This window comes from Hyla sarda, chromosome 6, assembly GCF_029499605.1.
Source record: "Hyla sarda isolate aHylSar1 chromosome 6, aHylSar1.hap1, whole genome shotgun sequence".
Lineage (NCBI taxonomy): Eukaryota > Metazoa > Chordata > Amphibia > Anura > Hylidae > Hyla > Hyla sarda.
In genome coordinates this window covers 215,306,362-215,319,028 of record NC_079194.1, presented here as the reverse complement: position 1 = coordinate 215,319,028, position 12,667 = coordinate 215,306,362, and the positions used below count along the sequence as shown (strand labels likewise).

The 12,667-nt window shown below is 42.4% G+C and overlaps 1 protein-coding gene across 1 annotated transcript in view; it reads left to right on the top strand.

The window, feature by feature from the left end:
• TMEM170A (transmembrane protein 170A) overlaps positions 1-10,962 on the top strand; it is a 33,321-nt gene extending 22,359 nt beyond the window's left edge. The window contains exon 3 of the mRNA XM_056526399.1: positions 9,671-10,962. Coding sequence (XP_056382374.1) covers positions 9,671-9,771 — 101 coding nt within the window. The 3' untranslated portion in view covers positions 9,772-10,962. The remainder of the gene's footprint in view (positions 1-9,670) is intronic.
• Positions 10,963-12,667: the final 1,705 nt, after the last annotated feature.

The following is a 12,667-nucleotide window of genomic DNA, read 5'->3' as shown; positions in this document are numbered from 1 at the left end:
TGTAGGGGATATCCATGCCAACTCCTGGCTGCTTTACATTTCTGGGGCTGCCACTGATGCACCTGAATCTATCAAGAGATGTGCGCCTAGTACTGGCACAGGTTTACTTAGTAAATGTCCCCCTTGTACATAATAACCAGAGCACTGAGGCCATCAAGTGGTCAATATGTAGATTACAGGCATCATTCATGAGAATATAGTATTTATAATATACAAAGCGCAGATACCATCATGTGGTAAGATTACAAATTACATGATCCACCATTCCCCTAGAAACACAATGTGCATGAATTATAGAATACAGGCACCACATGTGATACAAATTCACATCACAGGGGCCACTGCTCATATATATGTAGCACAGGCACCATTTGCACTATAGAACTTAATCTATAAAGAGCAAAAAGTCTGTCAAATCACGTTATTTCCCTAATTGCTTTTAGGTTTATAATTGAAGTTATTTAATACGAAGCCAGGAACGGATGAAAATGAAAACCGAAGACTGTGTGTCCTTCATTTATAATCTGTACCTGGCTTTCTATTCAATAATTATTAAAAACCTGAACGTCTGAACACAATCTTACCCTAACTTTACAAATGAGGTATTTGTATATTGAAGTGAAAAAAAATTAGGATATATAAAAGCTGCAAAACGGGGAAATCTTATACTGTTAAAATAGATCAACTCTGTAATAAACATTAAAGGGGTACTCCGGTGGAAAACTTTTTTTTTTTTTTTAAATGAACTGGTGCCAGAAAGTTAAATAGATTTGTAAATTACTTCTATTAAAAAATCTTAATCCTTCCAGTACTTATTAGCTGCTGAATACTACATAGGAAATTCTTTTCTTTTTGGAACACAAAGCTCTCTGCTGACATCTCTGTCCATTTTAAGAACTGTCCAGAGTAGGAGAAAATCCCCATAGAAAACATATGCTGCTCTGGACAGTTCCTAAAATGGACAGAGATGTCAGAAGAGAGCACTGTGGTCATGATGTTAGCAGAGAGCACTGTGTTCCAAAAAGAAAATAATTTCCTCTGTAGTATTCAGCAGCTAATACACCTGCCGCCTGGGCCGAAAACGTCACACTACCACTCACCACTTCGCTGCAGCCGGTGATTGGCTGAGTGCAGTATGACTCGCCGACCACCGGCAACCAGGAAGAGGATAGTGGCGGAGGCCGGAGCAGGTTACTGGAGGCATCGGGGGAGCGACAGAAGGTATGTACCTCTTTATTTTTTACTGCAGGCAGCAATTTTCCTATCCCGGAGTACTCCTTTAACCCCTTAAGGACCCAGGACGTACTAGAACGTCCTGGCACCCTGGGCTTTAAGTACCCAGGACGTACTAGTATGTCCTGGTGTTTCTCCGGTCTCTGCCGCGCCCCGGGCAGAGAACAGAAGCGGAGGCCTGCTGAAATGCTTCAGCAGGCATCCAGGGCAAACGCCGAGGGGGGCCATGTAGGCCCCCCATGTCAGCGATCGCTGCAAATCGCTAGGGAAATCGCCCCTGCACAGACAGCCAGGACCATGCTGGAGTATAGGAGCGAGGTGGCAAGCCTGCCACCTCCTCCTATCCCCTGCGATCCGTCGGTTAGCTAACCGACCAATCGCAGGGGGGTGGGGGCGGTTACTTCCTCCCGCCCGGGCCCCTGGATGTCCGGAGAGGACGGGAGGAAGACCGGAGGACGCGGCGGGGGACGGGGGAGTGCTGGGGACCGGCGGCGACAGGTGAGTTCCTCTTCAGCCGCGGTCAGGGCCTTTACAGCAATGCACGTCGCCGTAAAGCGAAATGCATTGCTGTAATGGGACCCTGTATACTACAACTCCCAGCATGCCCAGACAGCCCTTGGCGTCTGGGCATGCTGGGAGTTGCAGTTTTGCAACATCTGGAGGTCCACAGTTTGGAGACCACTGTGCTCTTCCAGATGTTGCAAAACTACACATCCTCAGCATGCCCTTACTGTTCAGGCATGCTGGGAGTTGTAGTTCTGTAACATCTGGCCCTTCAGATGTTGCAGAACTACAACTCCCAGCATGCCTGGACAGTTTTGGCATACTGGGAGTTGTAGTTTTGCAACATCTGGAGGGCTACAGCTTGGACACCACTACAAAGTGGTCCCCAAACTGTTCTCCTCCAGCTGTTGCGTAACCACTACTCCCAATATGCCCTTCAGCTGTCTGGGCATGCTGGGAGTTGTGGTTTTTCAACAACTGGAGGCACACTGGTTGGGAAACATTGTCTGTTTCCTTACTCAGTGTTTCCCAACCCGTGTGCCTCCAGCTGTTGCAAAACTATACCTACCAGCATGCACTGATAGACCGTGCATGCTGGGAGTTGTAGTTTTGCAACAGCTGGAGGTTACCCCCCCCCGTGAATGTACAGGGTACATTCACATGGACAAGGGGCTTACAGTGAGTATCAGGCTGCAAGTTTGCAATGCGGCAAATTTTGCGCGGCAGCTCAAACTCGCAGCGGGAAACTCGCTGTAATCCCCCGCCCGTGTGACTGTACCCTAAAAACACTACACTAACACACAATAAAATAAAAAGTAAAAAACACTACATATACACATACCCCTACACAGCCCCCCTCCCCTCCCCAATAAAAATGAAAAACGTCTGGTACACCACTGTTTCCAAAATGGAGCCTCCAGCTGTTGCAAAACAACAACTCCCAGTATTACCGGACAGCCGTTGACTGTCCAAGCATGCTGGGAGTTTTGCAACAGCTGGAGGCACCCTGTTTGGGAATCACTGGCATAGAATACTCCTATGTCCACCCCTATGCAAATCCCTAATTCAGGCCTCAAATGCATATGGCGCTCTCACTTCGAGCCCTGTCGTATTTCAAGGCAACAGTTTAGGGCCACATATGGGGTATCGCCGTACTCGGGAGAAATTGCCTAACAAATTTTGGGGGGCTTTTTCTCCTTTCACCCCTTATGAAAAGGTGAAATTGGCATCTACACCAGCATGTTAGTGTAAAAAAATACATTTTTTACACTAACATGCTGGTGTTGCCCTATACTTTTCATTTTGACAAGAGGTAAAAGGGGGAAAAAAGCCCCCCAAAATTTGTAATGCAATTTCTCCCGACTAGGGAGATGCCCCATATGTGGGCGCAAAGTGCTCTGGGGGCGCACAACAAGGCCCAGAAGGGAGAGTGCACCATGTACATTTGAGGTGATTTGCACAGGGGTGGCTGATTGTTACAGCGGTTTTGACAAACGCAAAAAAAAAAAAAAAAAACACATGTGACCCCATTTCGGAAACTGCAGCCCTCACGGAATGTAATGAGGGGGGCAGTAAGAATTTACACCCCACTGGTGTCTGACAGATCTTTGGAACAGTGAGCTGGGCAAATTAAAAATTTTGTACAGCCCACTGTTCCAAAGATCTGACAGCCACCAGTGGAGGGTAAATGCTCACTGTACCCCTTGTTACGTTCCTCAAGGGGTCTAGTTTCCAAAATGGTATGCCATGTGTTTTTTTTTTTTTGCTGTGCTGGCACCATAGGGGCTTCCTAAATGCGACACGCCCCCGAGCAAAATGTGCTCTCAAAAAGCCAAATATGACTCCTTCTCTTGTGAGCATTGTAGTTCGCCCGTAGTGCACTTCAGGTCAACTTATGGGGTACCTCCATACTCAGAAGAGATGAGGTTACAAATTTTGGGGGGTATTTTCTGCTATTAACCCTTGCAAAAATGTGAAATTTGGGGGAAAACACACATTTTAGTGAAATTATTATTATTTTTTTACATATGCAAAAGTCGTGAAACACCTGTGGGGTATTAAGGCTCACTTTATTCCTTGTTACGTTCCTCAAGGGGTCTTGTTTCCAAAATGGTATTCCATGTTTTTTTTTTTTTTGCTGTTCTGGCACCATAGGGGCTTCCTAAGAGCAACATGCCCCCCAAAAACCATTTCAGAAAAACGTACTCTCCAAAATCCCCTTGTCGCTCCTTCCCTTCTGAGCCCTCTACTGTGCCCGCCGAACATTTTACATAGACATATGAGGTATGTGCTTACTCGAGAGAAATTGGGCTACAAATATAAGTATACATTTTCTCCTTTTACCCCTTGTAAAAATTCAAAAATTGGGTCTACAAGAACATGCAAGTGTAAAAAATGAAGATAGTGAATTTTCTCCTTCACTTTAGGGTTAAAACGCTGACTGAATGTCATTTTGAATACTTTGGGGGTGCAGTTTTTATAATGGGGTCATTTGTGGGGTATTTCTAATATGAAGACCCTTCAAATCCACTTCAAACCTGAACTGGTCCCTGAAAAATAGTGAGTTTGGAAATTTTGTGAAAAATTGGAAAATTGCTGCTGAACTTTGAAGCCCTCTGGTGTCTTCCAAAAGTAAAAACTCGTCAAGTTTATGATGCAAACATAAAGTAGACAAATTGTATATGTGAATAAAAAAAAAAATTATTTGGAATATCCATTTTCCTTACAAGCAGAGAGCTTCAAAGTTAGAAAAATGCAAAATTTTAAATTTTTTCATCAAATTTTGGGATTTTTCACCAAGAAAGATGCAAGTTACCAACAATATTTTACCACTATGTTAAAGTAGAATATGTCACGAAAAAACATTCTCTGAATCAGAATGATAACTAAAAGCACCCCAGAGTTATTAATGTTTAAAGTGACAGTGGTCAGATGTGCAAAAAATGGCCGGGTCCTAAGGTGTAAAATGGCTGGGTCCTTAAGGGGTTAAAATGATACCCATGATTATATACTTTTCTATTATTGTTGCGCTTAAAAAAAAAAAAAAAAAAAAAAAACTTTTTAACCAAATTTGTATGTTTAAAATCCTTCTATTTTGACAACCTTTAACACTTTCATTTTTCCGTATAAGTGGCAGTATGAGGGCTCATTTTTTGCACCATGATCTGTACTTTTTTATTGATACCACATTTGTGTATATAAAACTTTTTTTATAAATGTTTTAATCAATTTTTTTTCAATAAAATGTGACAAAAAAGCAGCAATTTTGCACTTTTTTTTTACGTTCACGTCATTCACCGTACGGGATCAAAAACATTATATTTTAATTGTTCGGACATTTACGCACGCGGTGATACCAAATATGTGTATTAATAATTTTTTTTACACTTTATGGGGGTAAAATGGGGAAAAAAGGACATTTTACATTTTTATTGGGGGAGGGGATTTTTCAGTTTTTTTTATTTTTATTTTTTTTTACTTTTATTTTTACACTTTAATAGTCCCCATAGGGGACTATTTTTATAGTAATCCTTTGATTGCTAATACTGTTCAATGCTATGCATAGGGCATAGCACTGATCAGTGTTATCGGTCATTTTCTGCTCTGGTCTGCTCGATCTCAGACCAGAGCAGAAGACCCGTAGAAGGCGGTGAAGGCAGGAGAGGAGACCTCCGTGTCCCATTCTGGATGAACGGATCGCCGTGGCAGCGCTGCGGGCAATCCGATCATCCATATTTCTGACCGCACTCCTGCAGATTCCTGTATTGATCACGGCATCTGAGGGGTTAATGGCAGACATCCACGTGATTGCGGATGTCGGCCATTACCGTCGGGTCCCTGGCTGCAATCAGCAGCCGGGACCAGCCGCGCAGGATCCGAGCATCGCTCAGATGCTCGCGGTCATGTACAGGACGTAAATATACGTCCTGGTGCGCTAAGTACCACAGCACCAGGATGTAAATTTACGTCCTTGGTCGTTAAGGGGTTAAAGAGTACCTGTCTTATCCCACAAAAAAAGTTACATGTTGCTCAGTACTTAATCATGATCATGTACTCAGATTTAGAAAACCATGTGAGAGAAAAAGTGATTTTCGCACAGCTACCAATCACATCTCATCTTTCACTTTTCCAGAGCTCATTAGCTGAGCTGTGATTGGTTGCTGTGGAAATATAACAAAATTTTTACTCTCACATAGTTTGATAAATCTGGGCCGTAATTTCTATGTGTATAGCACCTATATTTCTCTCATAAATAACTTCCATCTGTTGGTTACTTGGTTTGTCATCCAGTGCTTTGGAGGGGGTGTGTCCTCAGTCTGCATGACTCCTCCCTGTATCTGCTGTGCTGGGTCTCTTCATTCAATCACTGCAGGCTGCTCTGTAACCCCCTCCTCTCTGTTTTCATGCTGCAGTCTGATATGACAGGAGTGAGCACAGAGGAGGGCTAGACCCACCATTACTTACTGGAATTTTACCCTGCCCGTGCTTCGGCTTGGACAAAGATGATGCTGCATCCCTTAGTGGGGTTTATATATGTCATAATTTCTATAAAAAGAATACTATTTTCTTATGAAGTATATTGGAAAGTTTAATGTTTTGTCAAGATGTACAACATAAAAAAAGTTTTAGCAATCTGACAAAGCCTATTTTTTATTTTTTTTTTATCTTTAAAAGTTTGGCAGGTCGAGAGATGAAAATGCAACATGACAGGCAACAGCTGTTTTTAATTTGTTCAATGCTTTCAAGCCCTATTTCATGCCTACCTGCCAGGATTTATGGGGGGGACAACAGTTCACTTGGTGATTGAGTCACATCCTGATATCTCACGGCTACATTCCTGATACAGTGGTCCCTCAACATATGATAGTAATCCGTTCCAAATGAACCATCGTTTGTTGAAACCATCGTATGCTGAGGGATCCGTGCAATGTAAAGTATAGGACAGCAAAACTACAACACCCAGCATGCTCGGACAGCCGTTGGCTGTACATTTCTGTCCGGGCATGCTGGGAGTTGTAGTTTTGCAACATCTGGAGGTCCGCAGGTTGAAGGCCACTGGTATTGGAGGTTGTACTCACCTGTCTCCGCCGCTCCGGACAGTCACCGCTGCCCTGGATGTCATCCTCCATCGCTGTCGCCGTGTCCCCGAGGTGTCCATGACGCTCCGGCAAGGCCTCTGCTTCCCCGGCATCCTCGCTCTCCGTCGCCGCCATCACAACGCTACGCACGTCGCTCCTATCGGATGACGGGACGGCGTGCGCAGCGACGTGATGACGACGATGGAGAGCGCCGACGATGCAGAGGATCCCGAAGAGGATGCGCCGGAGCCCCGAGGACAGGTAAGTGATCGTCAGCGGACCACACGGGGCACAGTAAACGGCTATCCGGTGGCAGCTGAAGCAGTCTGCGCTGCTGGATAGCCGTTTATGCGATGGCCCCGACATACAAAAGCATCGTATGTTGATGCTGCCTTCAACATGCAATGGCCTCTGAGAGGCCATCGTATGTTGAAATGATCATATGTCGGGGCCATCGTAGGTCGGGGGGTCACTGTACACTCCTGACCTCAGTGCTACTGCAACCAGACCATCACTCTTCTAGTAATAACTTGAAAATCTTCCTGCAGCATAAGTCCATATCTATGACTGTAAACCTTTTAGACTGTGTTCACGTTGTGTGGTTTTTCCCGCATCTTTCTATATTGTTGGCTAAATTGCTGCAAAATTGCGCTATTTTACAGTGATTGCACATGCATTAAAATAGGGTAATTTTTACTCTATAGTTATGGCAAAGTTTGTGGGGAAAACTCAGCACCTTTTCACTGTTATATTTTTCACTTTTAAAAGAGAAGTTAAAGGGTATTCTGGAGGAAAAAATATATGTTTTCAGAGTAACTGGTGCCAGAAAGTTATACAGATTTGTAAATTTTATTTTAAAATCTTAACCCTTCCAGTACTTATCAGCTGCTGTATGCTCCAGAGGAAGTTGAATTGTTCTTTCCAGTCTGACTACAGTGCTCTCTGCTGACTCCTCTGTCCATGTCAGAAACTTTCTGGAGCAGGAGAGGTTTGCTATGGGGATTTGCTCCTACTCTGGACAGTTCATTACATGTACAGCGGTGAGCACTGGGGTCAGAAGTGCCTGGAGGGGTGTGAAACGGCTGAAACCGCGCCTATTTCCATTTGTCCTGCATTCCTGTTATCTTGTAATTGCGTACACCAAAAATAAAGAAATTACTTCTGTAAGTGCCTTCCTTCTTTCTATCTATCCTTATGCTTATACCCATAATGGGGCATGTTTTTTGCGCCATCAACTTTACTTTGTTAATGATATCACTCATTTTTCCACAAAATCTACGGCAAAACTAAAAAAATTATTTGTTGGGCAGAATTGAAAAAACAAATGCCATTTTGCTACTTTTGGGGGCTTCTGTTTCAATGCAGTGCAGTTAATATAAAAAATTGACACATTACCTAACTGTTTTAGGTCCATATGATTGAAATAATACCCAATTTAAAGGACAACTGTGCAGTGGTAAACATTTATATATGCCCATGCCCAGGCCTCAAAAATAAACAAAATAAACCTATACATACCTTCCTACGAGCCCCCGTTGGTCCGGCAGTGCTGACCTCATTCCACTTCCTGGGGACGGGGACGCAGCAGAGTCGTCGGTGTATCACTGGCTGTAGCGATGTCCCGCCCTGGCTGGTGATAGGCTGAGCCCACTGTCATGTAAGAAGCCGGCCAGAGCTCCTTACATGACAGTGGGCTCAGCCTATCACCAGCCGGGGCAGGACATCGCTGCGGTCTGTGATACGCCGACGGCTCTACGGCGTCCCCGTCCCCAGGAAGTGGAATGAGGTCAGCACTGCCGGACCAACGGGGGCTCGTAGGAAGGTATGTATAGGTTTATTTTGTTTATTTTCGAGGCACAGGCATATATAAATGTTTACCACTGCATTTGTCCTTTTAAAAAGGTTTTGTTTTATTTAACTTCTTGGAAAAAATTATAACTTTTTGTACAAAAATAAGTATGCTTAAAAATGTTCTCTTCTGACCCCTATAATGCTTTTATTTTTAAGGCTACTTTTTTGTGCTGTGATCTGTATTTTTCTGGTATATAAAGTGACTAAAAGTGCACAATTCTAGACGTAGGTATTTTTTTTATACGTGTGCGCTATTGACTGCAGTTTAATTAACATTGTATTTTTAAGCTCGGACATTTACGCGCACGGCATTCCCATGTTTGTTTATTTTTATTAGGAAAACTTTTATTAGGAAAAGGGTTAATTCACGTTTATTAACTTTTTAATTAAAATGTAAAATCTTTTACACTTTTTTTTAGACCCCATAGAGGACTATTAGATGCAATCCTCAGATTGCAAACACTGAACAATGCTGTTCCATAGAACAGCAGTAATAAGTGTTATTGGTGCTCCATTGCTACAGCCTGCCATGGCTGGCTGCAGCATTGGAGCGCAGAAAGGAAATCGAGGAGGCAGGTAAGGGGCCCCCCGCCGTCCTCTCAGCTGATCAGAACCCCGTGATTTTGTTGCGGTTGTCCCAATCAGCTCCTCTGAGCTACCAGAGAGTAAATTTTCCGGTTTTAGATGCCACAGTCAACTTTGATCACGGGATCTAAAAGATTAATGCCGGGCATCGACCTGATTGATGATGCCCAGCATTAGCTATGGTTCCTGGCTGTTCAAAGCAACTGGGACCCACCGGGAAGCAGGACTAAGGTGTATAATTATGCCTGATGTCCCTAAGGTAATAATGTATAATTCATGAGTCCACCACATCAGGACACTGAAAAACATTGGTATGTATGGAAGGATTGTGAACAGATATAATCAAAATAGCAGAAGAATACATGAGAAGTATTATATTTTAATATCTAACATTTTTGACTTTTTTTTTTACCTTTTAGATTTGGTTATCTTTATCTACTTCCCAGCCTGTGTTTCAGCTGTGACAAAGATGATGCTGCAGTCGGACAGCATTATGTTCTGGATGGTATGGGGTATATGAAGAATATAACTTATCCCCCTAACTGTTGGGACACCACCCCCCACCCCCAGATCTCCTGTGGGGGGGCCGACATGCCCCCTCCTCCTAGTGAGGTCGACGACACAAGCACTAGTTGAGCAGAACCGTGGCAGTGCCGGGTCCCTATATGGGAGATTGCGGGGGGTCCCAGCAGTCAGACTCCCCGCGGTCAAACACTTATCTCCTATCCTGCGGATGTGGATAAGTTATATACCGCTGAAGATGTTTGGCAAGATGTACAACATATAAAAGTTTATTTTTATTTTTACAGGGTCCATTTCATTAAAATTTATGACATGGATTATAGTTATACCTGTTTTAATGTATGAAAATCTAAACCGCAGCACCCACAGTCAGAATAAAAGTCTCTCTGAGAACCTTACCTCTATCCACTAAAACTGAACAGAACATATTGGTTAGGCTGTTTCCATCAGTTTTGGTGAGCAATATGAGGTTTGGCATATCGGTTGGTACCTGAGACATAACAAAGTCATGTGTTGTTTGTTACAAAATAACATTTGTAGCATTATATAAAATTATTACCTAGCCTTTTCAGAAAAAAATAAAAAAGACCATATTTGACAGATGTATACCCTCACGTCTTGCCAGTGCTCTGGGTGATGATCCATTTTTTTTTTTTAAATTTTAAAAAAATTACATGCTATTTTCCGACCAATAATAAAGGTCCTAGGTCTGACATAAATATTTTGATATTCCAAGAAAAATATATATGTGATCTATTCTTATTTAACCAGTCTGTAAAACAAATAGCTTAAAAAATGTGATGTACTCGAATTTAACCAGTCTGTAAGACAAATGGCTTAAAATATATACCGTATGTGATGCACTTGTATTCAACCAGTCTATAAAACAAATAGCTTTAATCTTTATCTGTCCACTGACAGAAATACATGCTGACCCCTATCTTATGGCTTCATTCTGGCACTAGTACAGTTGAAAGGTGTCTAAAGTAATAATTTTCTCACCCTGCATTATGCTGACAAACTCAACAACTGGCAAGACTCTTGGAAAAACAAATACAGTATTCAATGTCTGATTTATTACCTATTATTCTTTGGCAGTGTAATTTTCCATGTCGGCAGCTCAAGAGTCTCAGCCATAAATCCAGAAGGACTAAAGAAGCCCCACAGCCTGGGGTCCCTTGTAAAAGTATTGCATAATAATATTTAGACTTTTTTGCAGTTATTGGAATCATGTCTGCATATGCATTTTCATCTCCATCTACGTGTGAACGTCCCCTCAAAATAAATAAATAAATGTGTTTGGTATATACTGTCCAAACTGTTAAATTCTGCGCGGTTAATAGTATAAATTAAAAAAATCCTAAAGCCAAATTTGCTGCTTTTGGTCACATCACATCCCAGAATTATTATTATTTTTTTTTTCAAAGTAAAGCTTTATTGGTTTTTTTTTTAAAACAAATGAGACCATACACGAACAAGTATCTGAATACAGAAACAATAACAATCTGCAGAATATATCGCAGAGCCAGTCCATATAGAAAGCAAGAGTACCGGTGAAGCCTAGGTTGGTTACTAAGCACGTTATCGATATACAGGGAGATAAGTCCCAGTCAGTTCAAGAACTATCTCACGAACACCCAGAATATTTTTTTAAAAGACTGATCAAAAAGGCAGAAACTACACAAATGTGGTATTAATGACCCTAACACAGCCACATAAGTGGAAAAATAACGAAAATGTTATAGGGATCAGAACATGACAATGGAAATGTTTTTTTTTTACCTCCCAAGATAAAGGTTTTTTTTTACCGACCTGCTGGTATGAGAAAAAAAGGGGAGAGACCGGAGAGGTCACCTCGTGTGATACCGTTTGCTAATAGGAAAGATAAGAGATGGGGCGTATAACTCTTAGGTAGTGGCTGCTCACCTTGGAGCAAGCAAAAACTTGCATGTTACAATATAGCCAGAACCGCTGCTAAGAGGTCAGGAGAGAGAGAACCAATCCTGGATGAAGACTTGTAGTGAACGGAGAAAAGGACCTTGGAGAGGCGCTGCTGGTTCCAAATTGGGTGTAATACACAAAAGCCAGAGATGCAGGTATACAAAACACTGGAGAGTTTATTTTGAATGGATAAAACAAATAAAAGGAGATTACACGTTTTGGGGGAGCCACGCCCTTCTTCAGATCAGTATACATACAATAGGTACAATCAGGCTTTAAAATATGTACAAAAAAAGGTGCCAAGCACAAGAGTGGAAGGAGCCAAACAAACACATCACATGATACAAAAAATAGACATCAATTATAAAAATACAAATAATCATGATTGGAAACAAAAAGAAGCAAGCATAACACCTTATTAATCTGATGGGTTACAGTAAAAATGGGATTAAACAATAAGCCAGTGGTGGCAACATCCGGAAAGCAGATGTAAATAGTGATGACGTCAGCAGCGGCAGGAGGCTATGTGCTGCTGCGCTTGTGATAGTGTTCACGAGCACGTCGCTAAGGAGCGGTCGTCACGTGACTACAGTGATCCAATCAGCGAGCGTAAGACCGGGGCAGGATCAGTGTAGGCTGTCAGCAATGTCAGCACCATCTAGCAGCACCGAGCCAGGCAGTCCTCGGGCGATGCTGGTACTCACTGATATCGATGTCTGTACTGCCTTACAACGTTGCAAACAATTCGGCAGCTGTACAGGAGAAATGTACATTGTGAAGGGGAGAATCAATGGATCGGATGTATGGATGTACTGGAGGCAAAATAGTGCAAGTAGTATGGTGAAAAGATATGATTGCCAGTAGGTTGTATGGGGCTGTAAAGATAATAAAAATATGTAAGAGGAGGATCAGTATACATAGTTACATAGTTACATAGTTAGTACGGTCGAAAA